The following is an 18,893-nucleotide window of genomic DNA, read 5'->3' as shown; positions in this document are numbered from 1 at the left end:
CCCCCCCACCACACACACAGTCACTCCGCCGCGCGCACGGGCCGAACCGAGAGCCGCGGCCGCGCACAGCTCCTGTTTACGACGCGCCCGCCGCTCGGGAGTCCCCCTCCCTCTCCCCGGACCTCCTCCTCTCCAGACGGGAAGAACAGCGCGGACCTCCTCCTCACAGCTCCTCACAGCTCCTCTGACTTTTTCTTCTTCTTCTTCTTTGGAAAGGAAGTCAGAGAGCGGATCGGATCCTCCTGCAGCTGCAGCCTCTCCTCTCCCCGCGGACACCAACAGACGAATATCCGTCCGTCTCCGGCCAGAGAGGGGCGTGAAGCTCAAATAGAGGGAGAGAGAGGGGGGAGTGTGGGGGGGAGGAGGACGAGGGAGGGTTCGGGAGGTTAAGAGTGAAAGCGCGACGGGACCAGGGGCGTTCAGGAGAGGATGGAGGCTCTGTACTCCGCGCTGAGGAGACACCCGGGCCCCTCGGTCCTGCTGTGCTCCCTGCTCTTCCGGCTGGCCCACCGGCTGCTGCAGGGGCTGCCCGTCCCCGGGGTCGTGAGGCAGGACGCCTTCCGCCTCTGGAAGTGGAGGAACCTCTCCGTGTCCATGGTCCACTCCCTGCTGACCGGGCCCTGGGCCGTGACCTGGTAAGTGTCCACCCGGGGACAAAACAGCTGCCTGTCTAATCTGTCTGCCTCCCCCCCCCAATCCAGACTGGGACAGCATTGTCTATCCATGGTCCACATGATGTGTAACGTGTGTGTGGCAGTGACAGCCTGTGGCAGCCAGGAGACTGAGCGGGTCTTGTCTGAGGGACGGGGGAGACAATGGCATTCTTAGGTGGGGAGGGAAAAGGACACATGAAGCTGCTGTTTCTGCTAAATTTATGCTCAACAAATCGCTCGTGTGTGTGTGTGAGTGTGTTAAAGTTAACCGCAGCCAGAAGTCTGGTTCACAACATGCCCAGATACAAGAACTGGAAAAACCAGCTGGTCTGATTGTGAAATGGTTTAGAAACAGTTTTTCTTGGGGTGGGACCGTGCTCGTGACTCATGTCGGTGATATTAGGAAACTGAGCGCGAGGTCAAAGTCCTGAATCCGAATCAAACGCGGGACAGAACAACAACACGGATCGAAACAGATCCCGGAGTTTTATTATCCTGCTTTACGGGTCCGACTGCTGCTCATTTAAACAAACAGTTTGGTGGAGAAGTTATAAGCAGTATCTTACCTGTCATGGATAGCTCTGTGAATGTCCTCAATTTGGAGACAAAGTCTTTAATTCTGACTTAATTCATGAGCTGACGGCTAGTCCGAGTGGGACCAAAATGGACGCTGCAGTTTTTATCCACAGAAGAATTCTCTGCAGCAGCAGCAGCTAGCGGTGGCACTTCCTGCAGGAATAATGTAATAAACTGTCCAGAAAAAAAAAAGAAAAACAAACAAACAGCAGGTGATGTAAAACCAACAGCGGCGTAAATGTTTATAAAAGCCAACTCTGCAGGGCACCGGCGAGCCCTCCGTGCGCCGTGGCCGACCACTTCCTGTCGTTCCCAATCCCAGTTCCAGACATTCCCAGTCGCTCCCACTTCAGTATAATCCCCCTAACTGCGGGTCTAAAGTGACGTTCTGTCAAACAATCATCAATAATTAGTCCCTTATTAGCCGTGACGTCACGGAGCGTGGAGAAAGAGGCAAAAGTCTTTATCCAGGCTAGGCTAACAGCTAGCCAAACACCATTTTTGTTGTTTTTTGCTGGTTTTCAGGTGAATAAAACAACTTTTCCTCATAAACACCATACAGGTGTGACAGAACGCTACACCGTGTCGTGTGGTGTCAAAGGTTTTGAGAAAGAATTACTTTATTTGCTTGAGAAACACTAAAAAACAAAACAAAACTGGCCCTCCTTTGGCTAGCCGTTAGCCTAGCCTGGACTCAGACCTTCGCCCTTTTTCCTCCACCCTCCCTGTGACCGACGGCACGACTGATGAGGAACTGACTGTTAATAAATAATAATAAAACATAATTTCAGACATGACTAATGGCTGAGTTTATCTGGTTGTTGACACAAGGAGGGGAACTGGGGAGAACGGCGCATTTTCAGGTCTGCTTCTCAAACCGAAATGTCACAAAATAAAATAAAACAGAAAAGATTTTTGTTCTTTCGACGTGGACTCACTGTCTGAACATGAAAAAAAAAAAAAAAAAAAAAAAAAAAAAAAAAGAGTCAATATGTATATTTACATATTTTCTACACCCAAAACTTGTTTTAATATACAGCATATANAAAAAAAAAAAAAAAAAAAAAAAAAGAAGCCTCTGTTCAAAGCAGGAATGTCTGTTAATCGTGGAGATTTAACAAGCTGTCCCAGATGATCCCTCTGCTTCATCAGCCTTTTCTCTCCAGGAGTGTGTGTGTGTGTGTGTGTGTGTGTGAAGCCGTCACAGGCCCGTCTGTTCATAACATGTCTCCCTCTGCAGTGTGGTGATCTGGCCCGAGATGCTGAGCAACATCCCCTCGTACCACACGCCGCTGTCCTACCTGCTCGTCTGCGTCTCCACAGGTCAGTGAACGCATCGTGGGAAAATTTATATATATATATATGTGTATATGCTGTTTCTCCTCACCTAAAAAGAGCTTTTCCTTCCACAAGATGTTAATTTAGAATAACACAAGTACGTTTTAAAGGAAATAGTGCTTCTTTTTCTGTGTCTGTTAGCAAAATATCTCATGAGCCGCTGGTTGGATTTTAATGAAACCTTCAGGAAGTAATCCCCGGACGTACATCTAAAACCCATAAACTCGTGGACTCGACCCAATTCAAGATGGCGCCCACAGCTAATCAACCTTAGCCACACTAAAATGACTATAACTCAGTCAGTTTTACAGATATTGAGCTAAAACTCGGCGTGGTAGTAGCTGAGAGTCGTCCTCAACACATGCAGGACTCTGAGCGTCGCATCTCACAGCATCACAAACGTCGTTATTTTCACGGTTTGACCAAATCGTCTGTAACATTTGATGATCTGAGTATGAAACTTTATCAGGATAGGCGGCGTGTGATAAGCATTCCTTGAAGGAACTGTTTGTTGTTTTTTTTTCGTTTTTGTTGCTTTATTTGGTTATTTTGTTTTAAAAATCATCTTTTTTCCCGATGAACGTCTAAGGAGAGCGTTTTCTGAGTCCTGCCGCTGCCTCGTCTGATCAAAAGTCCGAAACTCAAACCGTTGGATAAAAACAAAACGTAGAGATTTTGTCACCGAGAGGCTGAGTCAGTCACGTGATCGGCCCGCCACAGGAGACAAACCAACAAGTTGAACCTCAACCTCCACCTGCTTATTCTCAGGACGCCTCCTCCTGAACACCACGAAAAACAAAAAACAATATCTCCGAGTCTCGGTGGTCCGCTCCGGCTCTGCGTGCCTCTTGGTTTTCCTGTTGCCACGAGGACCCAAATCTGTGGAGATCAGCCAGAATAGCTAACGACTCCGCTGAGTCGACGCCACGGCCGGCTTTCCGCCGCCGTAACCAGGCGGTGGAAGACTCTCCGCCCGTGGGGGGGAACCTCTGGCTGAATCAGTTTATCAGCTGACGAGGAACGTTTTGTCTGCATCTTCCTAAACGTGACGACGAGGAGGTGTTTGGGTCACGACTCCGACGCTCAGCGCTGTAAAAAAAAAAAAGAAGAATAATAGAGATGAGTTGAGACTTCCAGGAAGATGGCGGTCGACACAGTCGCATCATAGGGGAGCGCTCTCGAGTGCAGAACTCGACGACAATGAATACAAGGAAAACGCGGCGGAGGTTACGGAATGAGCCGAAGCGGAAGGATGGGCGGCGGGGCTGGACAAAATCAGCAGAGAGATCAACGAACTCTCTGAGACTTTCCGGGCAGAGTTCGCCAAACTCCAAAGGGAGCCAGAAAGCAGATATGAGGCAGGAGGTATAACTCACTCCGACTCGACACGGAGTGGGAATCCAAACCCGCCGCGCCGAGTCAGAGGATCTGAACCCTGAAGCTAACGACTCGATGCGGACAGAGCTAACCCAAACGAGCTACACGCAGGACAGGACAACGGACCTCGGAGCAACATTTGGATTATTGGAGGACAGCGAAGGGAACTCAAGGGGTAAACTGTGTGGATAAAGTGTTTGAAAAGGAACTGGTCGTTCCCGAAGGAGTCCAGTTGGGAACACAGGTGGACCTCCAAGAACGGCAGAAATGGTTCTGAGGAAAGATCCTCACAGCTGACGGTCTAATCCGGTTCGACCGCCATTTCCCAACAGAAATGGTTAAGAAACTACGCTCATACAAGATTCACCAGAATACGGATTTATTGAAAAGATGGAGTCAAGAGCTACGACAGCATGTGTTTTATAAACAGAGTTACTACAAAATTAAATATTTAATATGATTATTAGAGAACCAGATATGAACGAGTTCATTTGAAAAGACTGAAAACATTTTTCAGGATCTTTATCGGTTATTGAAGATTTGCCATCAACAGGAAAAAAACAGAAGACTTCACAAAGGAGGAAATATTAAAAGCTATAAAATCAAAAAAAAAAAAAAAACCCACCAGGAAGTGCTGGTTTCCCAGCAGAATGGTTTTTAAAGATGAACTAAATGCTCTAAAGTGGACTCTAAGGGAAAATAAAACACCAGAAATCATTTTAATTAACCTAAAACCAGGCAAAGACAGAGAGCAGATTATTATTATTACAGTAAAGGTTTAACCTTCGTAATCTCGAAAAGACTGAATTTATTCTTATCAGAAATAATGAACAGAGATGAGACAAACATGAAAACATCCAGAGAACCCGACACAGAACAGAAATATAGTTATTTTGAGCATAGATGCAGAAAACTGCTGCGGAAATTGGACATTTTTGAACTTCTTCAACAAGAAATCATAAAAGCAACACATAACGAACTCACGCCGAGTCTGTTATTAATGTTCACTGAGCTTCTGGCTCAAGAAACACAACAAAAAAACGTTAAATTAAAAGAGGAGGAGAAGAAAATCGTCCGCCAAAGTCATAAAACTCCTGGAAAGGTACGAATATCTATCAGAACGCAGGATAAATATACCCAAAATACTAAAATATAAAAAAGGTATGAAGAAAATTCAGCTGGAAACTGAAAAGTATCGGACACCTGGGAACAGAAATGAGACACATTTTAATCACAACAACAACAGAAACTTTAAGAGAGCACGAGAGGAAACACAAAAGGACTTATTATTATTAAAAGGATTATTCCAAGGTTTCCGTCACCAGCAGAGGGCAGCTGAGATCAGTTTCCAGCACCAGACGGATCATTTCCGGGTTCTTAAGGAGACAGGAAAGAGCCTGAAGGCGGGACGTCATCACCAACATTCAGAGAATAATACTTAACCTCACAAGTAAAACATCTATAATCTATAATCATCAACATCTGATTTCCACTGTTGGTGGAAAAAATAACAAGACGAGCCGATTCGAAGCATGATGGGAGAAAAGGAACGTTTCGGAAAGGAATAAAGTCTGTTTGGATCCCAGAGTTAAACCCACAATAACTGCAAGGCTTGAAACTCTGAAATGTCAATAAAATCCAGAAAAATGCATCAAAACTAAAGAGGAATCTGGAGAGTTTTCAACAACGAGAACGGAAATTTAATCTTTGGTACCTTCAGAAGAGAAATTATTATTATTATTGAAGGAAGAGATTGAAATGATCCGAATCATAGCAGTCTTAGAGTCATCCCAGCATCATGTAAAGTCCTAAAAAACACAAATAAAGACACGACTGAATCTGTAAAACGAGCAGAAAGGTTGAGGATGAAGAACGAAAGAGACTGGAGGATAGTTCGCCTGGAGAAGAGCTCATCAGATTCTTTTATTTACACCAAAATGAAGAAGAGAGCAGCTGAGAAGACAACAGAAATGTTTGGAGATGTTGATGAGGACCACAGATCCTGACTGGGATAAATATAGAGGAAAACGGACAAAAAAAAGGGTCAAAAACAGAGAAGGGGAGGAGGACAGAGGAAACGCCATCGAGGGGAATAATGGAGGACACGCAGGTCACAAATGGACAATCTGTGTGGAGACAGAACAGATGAACGAGGCGAATGTGTTGAAGGTGTTCTGTATTCAAGTAAACACTGAAAACTCAAATAAACAGAGGAGCTGGTGTTTCAACCCTCCTGTGGTTAAATATTAAAGTCATAAACGGTTAATAATTCATCTGTAATTCTGGAGCAGCTCGATGAGCAAACGGCTGGTCTGAGCTGTCATGGCGGCGAGCTCGAGGCCCCGCAGCCTGAGGACGAGTCGTTCATTAACCCGAAGGCGACAAGTCAACACGGCTGCTGGCTGTTCCAACAACTGTCGAAGGTTTCGACACACCGACGCGTTCCGCAGCGGCACAGGACGCTCTGTGACGGGACCTGTTTGAGGTTCTGACTCTGAATCGATAAACGGCGGCGAAAAGTCACGTCCTGACGTCCTAAATCTCCCATGAGCCTTTTCTCCGAACTCCGAACACCTGTTTACTGTTTGGTTCAACTTAAAACCTTCGATGGGTGCGTTTAAGGCTAACACAGGGAGAAGCATGGGGGTGTGTGTGAGGGTGTACCTGTGTGTGTGTCGGTGTGTGTGCATGTGGGGGTGGGTGTGTGTGTGTATTTGTGTGTGTATCTGTTTTATCTGTCGGTGTATGTGTGCGTGTAGGGGTGTGTGTGTGTTTGTATTTCTGTGTGTACCTGTGTGTGTGTGTGTGCATGTGGGGGTGGGTGGGGGTGTGTGTATCTGTTTTATCTGTGTGTGTGCGTGTGTGTGTCGGTATGTGTGTGTGTTGTGGTATGTGTGTATCTGTTTTTATCTGTCTGTGTGTTTTGTTCTGTGTGTCTAGGGGTGTATGTTTCTTTTTTTTTCTCTGTGTGTGTGTCTGTGTGTGGGGGTGTATGTGTGGGCGTGTGTGAGTGTATTTGTGTGTGTATCTGTTTTATCTGTCGGTGTATGTGTGTGTGTGTGTTTGTATTTCTGTGTGTACCTGTGTGGGGGTGGGGGGTGGGGGGGTATGTGTGCGTGTGTAGGGGTGTGCGTATCTGTTTTCATCTGTGTGTGTGTGTGTGTGGAGGGGTATCTGTGTGTATGGGTGTGTCTGTGTGGGGTACGTGTGTATGTGTCTGTGTGTGTTTGTATCTCTGTGTGTACCTGTGTGCGTGTGTCTCGATGTGTGTTTAGGGGTGTGTGTATCTGTGTGTGTGTGTGTGTTTATGAAATGGGCTAAATGCTGACTTGAATCGAAGCAAAAATATAAATGAAAAGGAAGAAAGAAGTCAGTTTAAACTATGACACATTGAAGGATGGATTCATTTAAAGAGCTGTTAAATAAACTAATTGTGTTAAATTCTGCTGTAAATAAGAAGATAATGAATATAAAGTTAGAAAAGTTTATTAGAATTACGATTAGATCTATACAGATCTGTACAGATCTATATCTAAGAGGCAGGTGTGTAGAAAGTGGGCGGAAACAAAGAATAGTTTTATGTCTGTTTGAAACAAAAACTCGTTCATTCAGGCAGCTCTCCTGTGGTTCTCTGCAGCACGTCTCTTTCTATCTGTAAGCAGCAGCAGCTAGCTGTAGCACTTCTGGAAGGTATATTAATAAGAGCCGTTTCTGTAAAGTGAGTGAAAAATCTAAGTTTGTAGTTCGAGTCGTTTCTGTGAATTCTAGTTAAAAGAAGAAGACAAGCTGCAGGATCTGCACGTCGCGTGAGTTCATTCTGATCCGTCGCGGGAGACGCGGCGAAGCGTTTCACCGGAGAGTAACGCAGCCTTTTGAGCCTCAGCTTTAATTCTCCTCTTTACGTTCAATAAAGCCGTGAAACCGCTGGATTGGAGACTTTTATCTAACTTAACAGGACCGACGTGCTGATACCTTCTCATTTCTCTCCTCAGGATACTTTGTGCAAGACGCAGCTGATATCATCCTGTCGGGACACGCCAGAGGATCATGGGAGTTCTTAGTCCATCATGCAATGGTGAGGCAGCGGCGGCACCTTCCTTTGGAACCCAGTCAGGGAGGTTTTTTTTTTCAGAACAGAGCCAGGATGATCTGTGCCGTTAAAACATTTATAGCAATAATTAAAGGAACAACAGAGTTCTGTGGAGGGTGCCAGCAAAGGTTGGGAAACAGAACTACAGCTGAATATCTGAGTGATTCACAGGTCAGACTCTTAGGTGAAAGATCTCCTGAAATACCGATTAAAGCTATTTTAAAAGATTCCAGAAAGTCAGAAGACTTGGAAGCAAAACCTAAAAAAAAAAAAGAGGGACGACTCCAGATTTTTACACAGCGCTGTAATCTCATATAAAAAACAAAAAAATACACCGGAATGTCCACTGACAGCACCAGGTGAGGGCGGCAGCCGCCATCTTGCTAAGTTCTACACCTATTTCTGTAAACACGTCGAAGCCACAGATTAGCGCCTTGCACGTGCTGTCTGCTGTGTTATCAGCCCAAAGATGCACAGAAACAGCTTTATTTTACTTAAATAAATATATGTATGAGGCATACTGTGTAAACAGGGGAAAAGAGAGCGCTGTAATCAGCTTCCCACCAAGCTCCGTTGTTTGTCAGCGCCAGCAAAACGCAGAGCCAGTGGGCCATCGCTGTCGCTCAGATCGTTTTAACCAGACCAGAACATAACTGCACTTTAAGTATTTACATGTCTGCCAGAGCACAGCTGCCTTAGACTATTAACTTAAATATGTCACATATTTCCTCATAAATCTGGAAAAATGTAGGCATCATATAACACTTCAGTATTTAGACACTTTTGTGTAGCCTAAACACTGATTAACAGTTAGTCAGTGAATAGATTTGACCATAAAATGAGAAAAAAAACAGGGTTTATAGACTAATGGCTATTATTTAAGAAAGTATAAGCTGGTATATATATCTACCCTCAGCACCCTGCCTTACAGTAAATATAGGAGTCCAGTCTAAAGGGAGCAACAACCCCAAGTATCATAAATAACTGTGTTAGAACAGTACTTCCAAAGAAAAAACGATAAATGCAATTAAAGACAAACCATTGAGCTTCTTGGCTGAGTTCAGTTTTGCCCCTGATATCAGTGGTTTCTTGCTGTGCTGCAGTAACGAATGTAGCACCTACCAAGATGGCGGCACAAATCCTCGCCTCGTTATCATAGGCTGCACTGTCATTTGGTTGGTTCTAGCGTATTTCTAGTTCAGTTGTCCAGACAATAAAGATGAGTAAATAACAAAGACCAAGAGCAACAATGGAACGCCATTTCCTGTTTTGTCCCCAGGTGATCTGGTGTTTCCTGTACGCGCTCTACACTCAGCTGTACATAGCCGGAGCCGTGATTGCCCTCTTCGTGGAGGTCAACAGCGTCACCCTTCACCTGAGGCTGATGCTGAAGCTGGCGGGCGCTCAGTCGTCGCCCGTCTACCGCGCCAACAAGCTCGCCAACCTCCTCACCTACGTCATCTTCCGTCTGAGCACCCAGTTCTACCTTACCTGGTTCATCATTCAGAACTATGACTCGCTGGAGCACTGCGGCTACTTTCTCTCCACCATGATCGGGATGAACATCATGATCCTGGTTTACTTCTACCGTTTACTCCGCGCCGACTTCTTCCCCCACAGTAAAAGCCACGCGGGACAGAACGGGACGTACAACAACAACTCGAAGAAGTTTCTCACCGACTGAGCGGCGAGCGTTTAGCGGACTGGGCGATGTTTCTGCTGCTTTTAAGGCGGGAGTTTACAGGTGTCTTCTCATATTGTAATTCTTATAGTAACAACAACACCCCCTGTTGTGTTTCACTGCCAAAGAACAAACTCCTCAAACAAGAAGAAGAAAATTAAAACTCCAGGTGGCAATATTTTTTAAATCTTTCCAATGTTTCTGCCTTTAGCATATATCAAGGTAATTTCTCATGAAGAGTTTGTAGATATTTTGGGAAATTTGATAAATTCTTAAGGATTGAAAACACTCATCGTTAGGGGGAACCACAAACCACTTTTTTACAGATTAGCCCGCAGAGCCAAGGTTACCTCCAAAAGTAATCCGAGGGAACAAATTACGTAGTTGTACGATTTACTGGGATTTGAACTGAACTTTTAAAGTTTAAGCACTGACTGCTGCTGGTTGTTGAACCTATAAGATGGCCACCATATAAAACTGGGATATATTAACAAGGAAATGTGATGTAAATGTTTTTTTATGACCTTTGAGTTTTGATGTAACTCTCAAAATGAAACGTAGAGGTGAACATTTGTTATATAAGCCAACTTTAAATTAGAATCACATTAGCAGTTTGACACTTTGGGAATGATATTTATTTTCATTATATCTAAATTAAAAACAATAACTCATGTTTACGAGCGAAATGCGAGGCAGGAGCCTAAAAAGGGATGTTTACATTAGCACAAACAACCAGCTCCTACCGAATCATAGAACAATAGTAAACACATTCAACCTTTATTTTTAAACAAATTAAACAAACAAAAAATACCATGTCAGTAATGTAGGTTACTTTGTTCAAAGGCAGATTAATGTTTGTGCATTTGTAACTGGTGCCATGTGGTTTTTCAGGCTTTTAATTTAACTCTTTTAAGTTTCTCAAAAGAAATCTGAAGCCACTTCTTCAATTACAAATTTCATTATAAAATAAACAATAGCTTGACATTTCTGAGTTATAGTTGTGGTTTTGATGATGAAATAGACTTTAAAAATAGTTCTTAGTAAGCTAAATGTGAAGCTGCGTAGCATTACAAACACGAAGCTAACTAGCTGTACTGCTAGTTAGCTCTGTTAGCTGTGCCAAATAAAATCCTGCCTAGATGTTTTTACACTCTAAAATTCTAAAAATTAAACTAAAACTAAATAAATGGTAAATAGTTAAATTTAGATTTGCTGTAGACTAACTTTGCACAAACAGCTTATGGTTTTATCTTGTTCTTACTTAAGCTAGCATAAATGCTACATGCTAGCCTTACGTTTAGCTTACGAACAGGAGAATGTTCTGTTTTTATTAAACTTTCCCAAAGTATCAAACTTACATTATTATTTAAGTGAAAATCAGCAATCTATTTATATTGTACAACAAAAATGAAATCTACATTTTCAATGTACATTATTTAGTTGTTTTTTTTTTACTTGATAGTGGTTTTTTTTTTATTTTGTTTTTAAGTTTGGTTGCCAAAGTTTGTTTGTTTTTTGTCACATTAGATGGGTGCTGGATGCCTTGTGCACATAGTACAAGAGAAGTACTGACCTTATTTTTATGTTTAATTTAATTTGCTTAGTTTTATTGTTGTAAAAAGTCTAACACGTCTGGATAATGGCAAACCTCTCTTGTCCATCAAGGTACCTAAGATAAATACTTCAGTAATCATTTGAAATGGGGAAAAAAATTTTTCAACAAACTTTCTCTTTTTCTTGCCATAAATGTAACATTTGCATGGGAAGGAGTGGTTCTATATTAAGAGTTTGGCCTGTTTTGATCATTTGGATTCAGATGTTAATGTTGTGTTTTCATGTATGTATGTACAGTATGTGCTGTATGTAGATATTTGTAGGCCAACCCTTCCATCTCCGTGAAGCCTTCGTTTCTTCTTCTATGGCCGACGAAATACTGGGCCCATACAAGAAAGCGGCACGTTAAACAGAGCCGTCGAGGACCAGTTGAACTCCGGGATCATTTCTGGTGTTCTCAACGGCTCCTCGGGTAAAATCCGTGTACGCGACTCTAGAGGAGAAGAAGCTGGATCTTCCTGCCGTCTAACAGCTCCTCATCGGGACCCCTGAGCAAGCCTCCACGATGAGCAAGCAGCAGCACAATCACGTGTGGTTTCACGCTCTGTATCTTACGATGTTGTTTGCAAACTCAACATGCTTTGGACTGAACCGACGTGCTCCCTTTTTCTCGTCTTTGTAAATCCATTGCAAGCATTCCTCCCGGTGTGGACTTTTCCCGATCATTCTATGACAACAGAAGAATCTAAAGATGCGTGCACCGATCAGCCACAGTGTTTGTCTTCCTGCTTTTACTATGGAACCAAAATACCTCTGAGCATGGACACAGAGCTGTTAGCAATAGATCTTTTGGCTCCCTGTGGATTATAGGGTGGAGGTTTTCGTGGACCGGGCTCGGTTCTTTTAGATGCACAGGAACCCATCGGGTTGGTATCTGTGGAATTTGGATCCGGACTCCCTTCTTGTGTGGTCGTAGCCATTCCTGAACAGTTTTGTGGGGTTGGGGTGACACTGAAGGGTTTTTTTGTTCTTGGAAATCTTTAAATTGGTGGCAAATGTCAAAGAACCTTCTGTCCAGTTGCCAGGGTGGGTGTTTTTTTTTTTCAAACAAAAGTAGCGTTGTTAGTCTCATAATATTGTGGCTGATCGGTGTAAAAATCTCAAAATTTTCTATTTCAGTCGATGCCAAGAAAGTCCAAGCAGACACGGACGAAGCTGACATGTGCCTTCACCACAGTGCCTTTAAATAACGAGACGACAATGATGTGTGAATAAGAATAAATACACTGCACAATGATGTAAAGTAGGGAAAAGTTTCAGACGAACGGTGAACTCATTTGACCATGAATCCAATCATTTAAAATGCATCTTCTAATGAAGCAATTTTGAGGCTTGAGACCTGTATTTTGGATCACTGAGTGAATAAAAAAAGGTATTTAAAAACACAGGAGACCTCTTTTCTCTTTCTGTGAAAACTAAAACCAAAGCTAAAGTTTTTTTCAGGAACAAAGACCCAATTTGTCTTTTTTTTAAATCTTAAATGTGAATTAAAACATTGTTTTTGTATAGATGTTTGTGTTGTGAATGACTCTCAGCTACTACCACACAGAATTTTAACACAATATTTGTAAAGCTGACTGAGTTAGACTTAGTTTTGTGCTCTCTAAGGTCAGTTGGCTGTGGCAGCCATCTTGAACTGGGTTGATTCCAGAAGTTAATCAACTGTAGATGTACATCCAGTGATTATTTCCTGTAGGTTTCATTAAAATATGTACAGCTGGTTTATGAGATATTTTGCTAACAGACAAACAAGGTTGACTTCAAATAGTTAACGGCAACGTTTTATCCAAATATTCTTGCGCAATCTATAATTGCTCGGACTGTGTGTTGGGGGCTCAGTCACACCAAATTTCAAATCATTTTCTGTAAAACTGACAGAATTATAGCCGCTTTTGTGTTTTCAAGCTCAGCTAGCTGTGGCAGCCATCTTGAATCAGGCTGGAGTTCAAGTTAATTAATCAGTTGTGGACGTAGATGCAATGATTACTCTATGACAAAATTAAATAAAATCCGTCCAGTGGTTTGTGAGGTATTTTGCTAACAGACAGACACATTCACACAGGCAAAAAACATATTTGATGTTAAAAAATATGCTATTAGCTAGCTAGTACATGGCTATAAAGCTAGCTAGCTGTACAGCTAGTAATATAGCTAGCTAGTAGTTAGCTATGTAGCTAACGGTGTAATTCTCCGTCTGTCCTGCAGGGGGCCGAGCAGAGAAAATGTGGGAGGAAAGAATGTGATTCCAGGGATCTGAGTCAGCAGCTGTTAAGGTTTTCTGTCTTTTCTTCCCCTCAACTTCCGCGGATCTGAACTCTTTTAATTTAAACTATGGACCCGGGCGGCGTTTTTAAGCCGTAAGGAGCGTCGTTTGGAGAAAAGGACAGAAGTAGAACGCACTGAAGAGGACCATTTTGTGTCGTTAAGGTATCCAGTAACATCTCGAGCACGCTGCTTTTTTTTTTTTTTTCTTTCTTTAAAGTTTGCTAACCTTTTTATTTTTGTCCCGCTGTAACGTCAGCGTTTTACCTCTAGTTTGTTGTCAAATGCCAGGTTGCAGTTTTGCGTTAAACCGAACCAAATGAGGCGAATCGAGTTGTTAGCTTTGATGAACAAAGGGATTAAAATAGTGAAGGAAGATCGGCGCTGGCTCATAGTTTGTTGTCATGGAGACCAACTCCGTACCGGAAGTGCTCCGAAGAAACGGATTAATGAGTTTGATGCCCCGAGGATTTTAAATAAATATAAATCCTGAAACAAAGAAACGATAAAAATCGAATAAAATAAAGATTTGGCATTCTTTTAATGAATATATGCATATCACCCGCCGCCTTTAGTGCCAGAGATTTAGTTAAAACCGTCTTTTGTTGAAAAATGACGGCGTTTTAGCTGTTTTGAAAATAACTTTATGCACAGTTTCACTAGTATGTGTTGTGAATGACTCTCAGCTACTAACACTTAATCTTTTACCTTTGTGTTTATTAAACTGACTGAGCTGTAGCCATTTCTGTTTTCTGTTTCATTAGCTGCGGCGGCCATCTTGAATTGGATTCACTCCCAAAGTAAGTCAGTTTGCAGAGGTGCATCCAAGGATCGCTTCCTTAAAGTTTCGCTAACAGACAAATGAACGCACTCGTTCATTAGATTAACACGTTTCCTGTTTTTGTTCAGTTACCGTTCGTCCCGAGGAGCCATGTCCGTCAGAGTTTCGTCCCTGAGCGTCTTCCCTCCGGTTCGGCGGGACCGGGTCATCGCCAAGCTCCCCCAGGTAAGGACCGTCAGCGCCGCTGGCCGGGTTCTGGCTCCGGCCCTGGTTCTGAAAGGTCGGGTTCAGGTGATCTCAGGTGGCCCGTTGTCTTCAGTGTTTCAGGAGGGAGGCGGCGCTCCATGTTGAGGATGAGTTCAGCGGCAAAGTGAGGACGGCCTGCCAGGAGCAGCGGACGGGCACCGTGGGGTGAGGACTGATCGCTTACAGGTGTTTGGAAGCCGACGTGGACAGGTGCTCGTCGTTAGAGACTTGCATTTTTAAAAAAATCACACTAATTTGAAATCAATTAGAAAAGATCAACAAAATCACTCGGGTCTCTTCGGCGTTTGACTCTGAAGTGTGACAGGAACGCCAACAAGGCAGGAAGTGATAAAGAGAGACAGTGTGGAGGGAACCGAGCTGAAACTTCAGCTGCTGAGTCGTTCTTCAGCTTCTGAAGGACCAGAAGGTCTGATGGATGTGGTCAGTTCAGCTGCTGGACCTCCACCTGTCCCTGACTGGACCTCTACCTGTCCCTGACCGGACCTCTACCTGTCCCTGACCGGACCTCCACCTGTCCCTGACCGGACCTTTACTTGTCCCTGCCTGGACCCCTACCTGTCCCTGATCAGACCCCTCCAATTCCCGACAGCGTCGCTTTAAAAAATGTGTTTTCAAAGCGGTCCTCTTCTTCTTCTGCTTCCATTTCCCTGATAAATGCTGACATTGACCTCCTCAGTGTCGTACAGCGGTCTGCCGCAGCTGGCCCCGCCTCCTTCTACGTCACCAACCAAGGACTGTAGCTCCGCCCACAGAAACTGTAAAAACAGGTCATGGACACTGGAGGGTTTATGATGGCGTTGAACTAAAAGAAAATCCTGAAACTCATTTTTCTGATGTTTGATTTGAAGTGTCTCCATCTTGTCGCATTAATGGCGCTCTTCTTCTTGACCTGCTGCGTCTTCTTCTCCGTCAGATTTAAAATCTCGAAGGTCATCGTTGTGGGCGACCTGGCTGTGGGGAAGACCTGCCTGATCAACAGGTAACCTCAGAGTTCTGCCGGTTTACCTGTCTGTTACTTTAACACTCAGGTGTTTGATCCTGGTTTCTGTTAGAATACAGAAAGAAATAAAACACTCTTCCTCACCAACAGACTCTTCCTCACCAATAGTCTTCCTCACTAACAGACTCTTCATCTCCTCTGGTTTCAGGTTTTGTAAGGACGTCTTCGATAAGAACTACAAAGCGACGATTGGTGTCGACTTTGAGATGGAGCGCTTCGAGGTGCTCGGCGTTCCCTTCAGCCTGCAGCTGTAAGCCTGACTGATGACTGAGCAAAAAACAACAGAGTGACTGATGACTCAGCAAAAAAATGGCAGAGTGACTGATGACTCAACAAAAAACGACAGTGACTGATGACTCAGCAAAAACAAACAAACAAAAAAACAACAGTGACTGATGACTCAGCAAAATATGACAGAGTGACTGATGACTCAATGAAAAACGACAATGTGACTGATGACTCAGCTGCTATTTGTCTAGATTTAGCTTTCAGCTACTGTTTTGCTAACTACTGCCTTCAGTTACACTTTTGCTCATTATGGTTTAGCTTCTGTTTTTGTTTTAAAAGCTAAGTTTAGCTAATTTGAGCTTTTTAGACAGTTTTGTTAATTGAAGCTTCAGTTTTTCTCTTTTTAATTCTCTTCAAGCATTGCTAATTTTAGCTTTTAGCTACTTTTTTTTGCTACATTTAGCCTTTAGCTGAGATTTAACTGCATTAGGCTTTTAGCTACAGTTGTGGCAAGTTTAGCTTTTAGCTGCTGTTTTTCTTTTAGTTGCGGTTTTGCTCCTTTTAGCTCTTCAGACCCAGGAGCGACAGTTCGGGTAGTTTTAGCTTGTGTTTAGTTGATTTTAGCTGGTGTTGCTGTCATTCAGCTGTTGTCTCGGCGGCGCCCCCCTGTGTTGCAGGTGGGACACTGCGGGCCAGGAGAGGTTTAAGTGCATCGCCTCGACGTACTACAGAGGAGCTCAGGGTCGGTCCTTTTTTTTACTTTCAGCGTCGAGGAAACAAAAACAGCCTGAAGAGCCGAAAAACCAACGACTTGTTTGTTTGTTTTCCTCCGCAGTCGTCATCATCGCGTTCGACCTGAACGACATCGCCTCTCTGGGCCACGCCAGGTGAGCTTCCCCCCCCCCGATCAGAACCGCTTCTGTTTTTTGATGATTTTTTTCAACGCGGCGTTTCCTCGCCTGCAGGCAGTGGCTGGAGGACGCCCTGAAGGAGAATGACCCCACCAGCGTCCAGCTGTTCCTCGTCGGCACAAAGAAGGACCTGAGTGTCGGTATTCTCCAGACCGCCCGGGGGGAGGGGAACCGGTTTGAGGGCGTTTTTATTGGACCGACCCCAGTTCTGGTTCAGACCTCAGGAATGTCTCTCCTCTCCTCTGAACCCCAAATTATTTGTGGACGAGCTCGAAAAGAATGTGAACCGGTGCTTTTTTTTTTTTTTTAAAGACTCCTTTACTGCAGATTGTTCTTCTGTCCTGACGTGAGTCACGGTTTGTGAAAGTTTAGTTTGTCTTTTTTTAATTTAATAAGAGATAAAAATAATCCACATTTCTTTAGATCTACCAGTTGGACAAAAGCGGCTCTTTAAGCATCAATGTGGTAAAAAACGTTTGTTTTTTTGTGTTCACATGTCAGTGTAGGAAACTAGAAGCACTCAGGAAACACAAACCTCCACCAAGACTACAGGGTGATTAAAAACTAGTTTGATCCAGATCATAATCTGGATCATAATCCGGATCAGAACCAGAATTTAATCCGTTGGGTTTTGATTTAACCCCAACATTTCCTGAACGTTTCATCCAGATCTGTTCATTAGTTTTTACCTGATCCTTGCTAAGCGGACAGACCAACGGACACAAAAAGGTCACATGTAGGAGCAGATACCTGTGACCTTTGACCCCATGACCTTGAAATCAGTCGTGATCAGGCAGGCAGACAGGCTAACCTCCTGGGCGGAGGTAAACCCCGTCCTGAACGCTCGAGTCTCACGTCTTCTCCTGTCTGTCTTCGTCCAACAGTCTCCCGCTCAGTATTCTCGGATCGAGCAGGACGCCCTGAAGTTCGCGAGCGACATCCGCGCGGAGTACTGGGCCGTTTCCTCGCTGACAGGTGAGCCCTTTTAGATTTAAACCCTGTAAAAAAACAAAAAGGCCGACTGCAGCTCGGTCTGAAGTCACACAGAGGTGACAGATGTGAAGAGAGAAACCTGAGGGTGCAGTACCACCAGTGTCCACCAGGTGGTGTTTGTTTTGATTCACGTCATCTCATCAGAAACAGTGGAGGAATGATGACTCAGCAATAACACGGTTCTCCTGGCTATAGGTTCTTTCAGACATTTTTGTAGTCAAACTGCTTCTTACTTTGTGGGATTTTAAAACAATCAGCTAAAGCTGCCGCAGAGCGCCGTGATGTTTGGTTTGTGTAACTTTTAAACTTTTCAAAATATTTACCTTTATTTCTCCGTAAAATCTCTTCAGTTTCTGTAAAAACATTTTTACTTTTTAAAATCTGTCTGTTCTCTTTATGCTCCACGTGACTTGCACCTACTGTTTTGCTAATAGTAGCTTAAAGCTGCAGTGTTGCTAACATTAGCTTAAAGCTGCTGTCTTGCTAATATTAGCTTACAGCTGCAGTTTGCTAATATTAGCTTACAGCTGCAGTTTTGCTAATATTAGCTTATAGCTGCAGTTTTGCTAATATTAGCTTATAGTTATGGTTTTGCTAATATTAGCTTACAGCTGCAGTTTTGCTAATATTAGCTTACAGCTGCAGTTTTGCTAATATTAGCTTATAGTTGCTGTTTTGCTAATATTAGCTTTAAGCCATAGTTTTGCTAATATTAGCTTCTGTTAGCTCGTCATGTAGCTGATGATGCTCATTCCAGATGTTCCTTTAAACTCCTGGGTTCTGTTAGCATTCCTGTAAAAAGAACCCAGATTTCCGGTGCTTCCTCGGACCGTGGAGGTTCTCTGTTCATCCCCGTCTGATCCGACGGTTCTGACCCGTTCTCCTGCAGGAGAAAACGTCTCGGAGTTCTTCTTCCGAGTCGCCGCCCTGGCGTTCGAGACGAACGTCCTCGCCGAGTTGGAGCGAAGCGGAACGCGGCAGATCGGTGACGTCGTCAGTGAGTATCCCGGACGTCCCCCCACCCAAAAATATGAATATAATATACAAGTTTCACTTTTTAAATGGAATTACTGAAATCAATCTACTTTTTCATGATATTCTAATTTTATGACCAGCACCTGT

General features: G+C 43.6%; 2 protein-coding genes across 3 annotated transcripts in view; both read left to right on the top strand.

Moving 5' to 3' along the window:
- Positions 1–16: 16 nt before the first annotated feature.
- Positions 17–12,714, top strand: tlcd1 (TLC domain containing 1). 2 transcript variants are annotated; one of them, XR_005234365.1, is made up of 5 exons: positions 17–635; positions 2,470–2,552; positions 7,937–8,019; positions 9,314–12,355; positions 12,449–12,714. XR_005234365.1 is itself a non-coding variant. In XM_017435297.3 (4 exons), exons 1-4 carry the CDS (start codon positions 430–432, stop codon positions 9,716–9,718), a joined length of 777 nt encoding a protein of 258 aa, XP_017290786.1. In that variant the 5' UTR covers positions 17–429; the 3' UTR covers positions 9,719–12,714. The 2 variants fall into 2 exon arrangements, 1 of the variants encoding a protein (XP_017290786.1); XM_017435297.3 differs by having other exon boundaries at positions 9,314–12,714.
- An 812-nt stretch (positions 12,715–13,526) lies between these two features.
- The window catches only part of rab34a (RAB34, member RAS oncogene family a), a 6,355-nt gene continuing 988 nt past the window's right edge, over positions 13,527–18,893 (top strand). Inside the window, exons 1-11 of the mRNA XM_017435298.3 lie at positions 13,527–13,756; positions 14,356–14,391; positions 14,501–14,597; positions 14,692–14,783; positions 15,553–15,618; positions 15,788–15,889; positions 16,545–16,609; positions 16,703–16,754; positions 16,833–16,914; positions 17,663–17,753; positions 18,661–18,768. Coding sequence (XP_017290787.1) covers positions 14,523–14,597; positions 14,692–14,783; positions 15,553–15,618; positions 15,788–15,889; positions 16,545–16,609; positions 16,703–16,754; positions 16,833–16,914; positions 17,663–17,753; positions 18,661–18,768 — 733 coding nt within the window. The 5' untranslated portion in view covers positions 13,527–13,756; positions 14,356–14,391; positions 14,501–14,522. The remainder of the gene's footprint in view (positions 13,757–14,355; positions 14,392–14,500; positions 14,598–14,691; positions 14,784–15,552; positions 15,619–15,787; positions 15,890–16,544; positions 16,610–16,702; positions 16,755–16,832; positions 16,915–17,662; positions 17,754–18,660; positions 18,769–18,893) is intronic.

The sequence above is a fragment of the Kryptolebias marmoratus genome, linkage group LG2 (assembly GCF_001649575.2).
Source record: "Kryptolebias marmoratus isolate JLee-2015 linkage group LG2, ASM164957v2, whole genome shotgun sequence".
Lineage (NCBI taxonomy): Eukaryota > Metazoa > Chordata > Actinopteri > Cyprinodontiformes > Rivulidae > Kryptolebias > Kryptolebias marmoratus.
The sequence above is the reverse complement of the archived record's forward strand: the minus strand, read 5'-3'. Positions and strand labels throughout refer to the sequence as shown.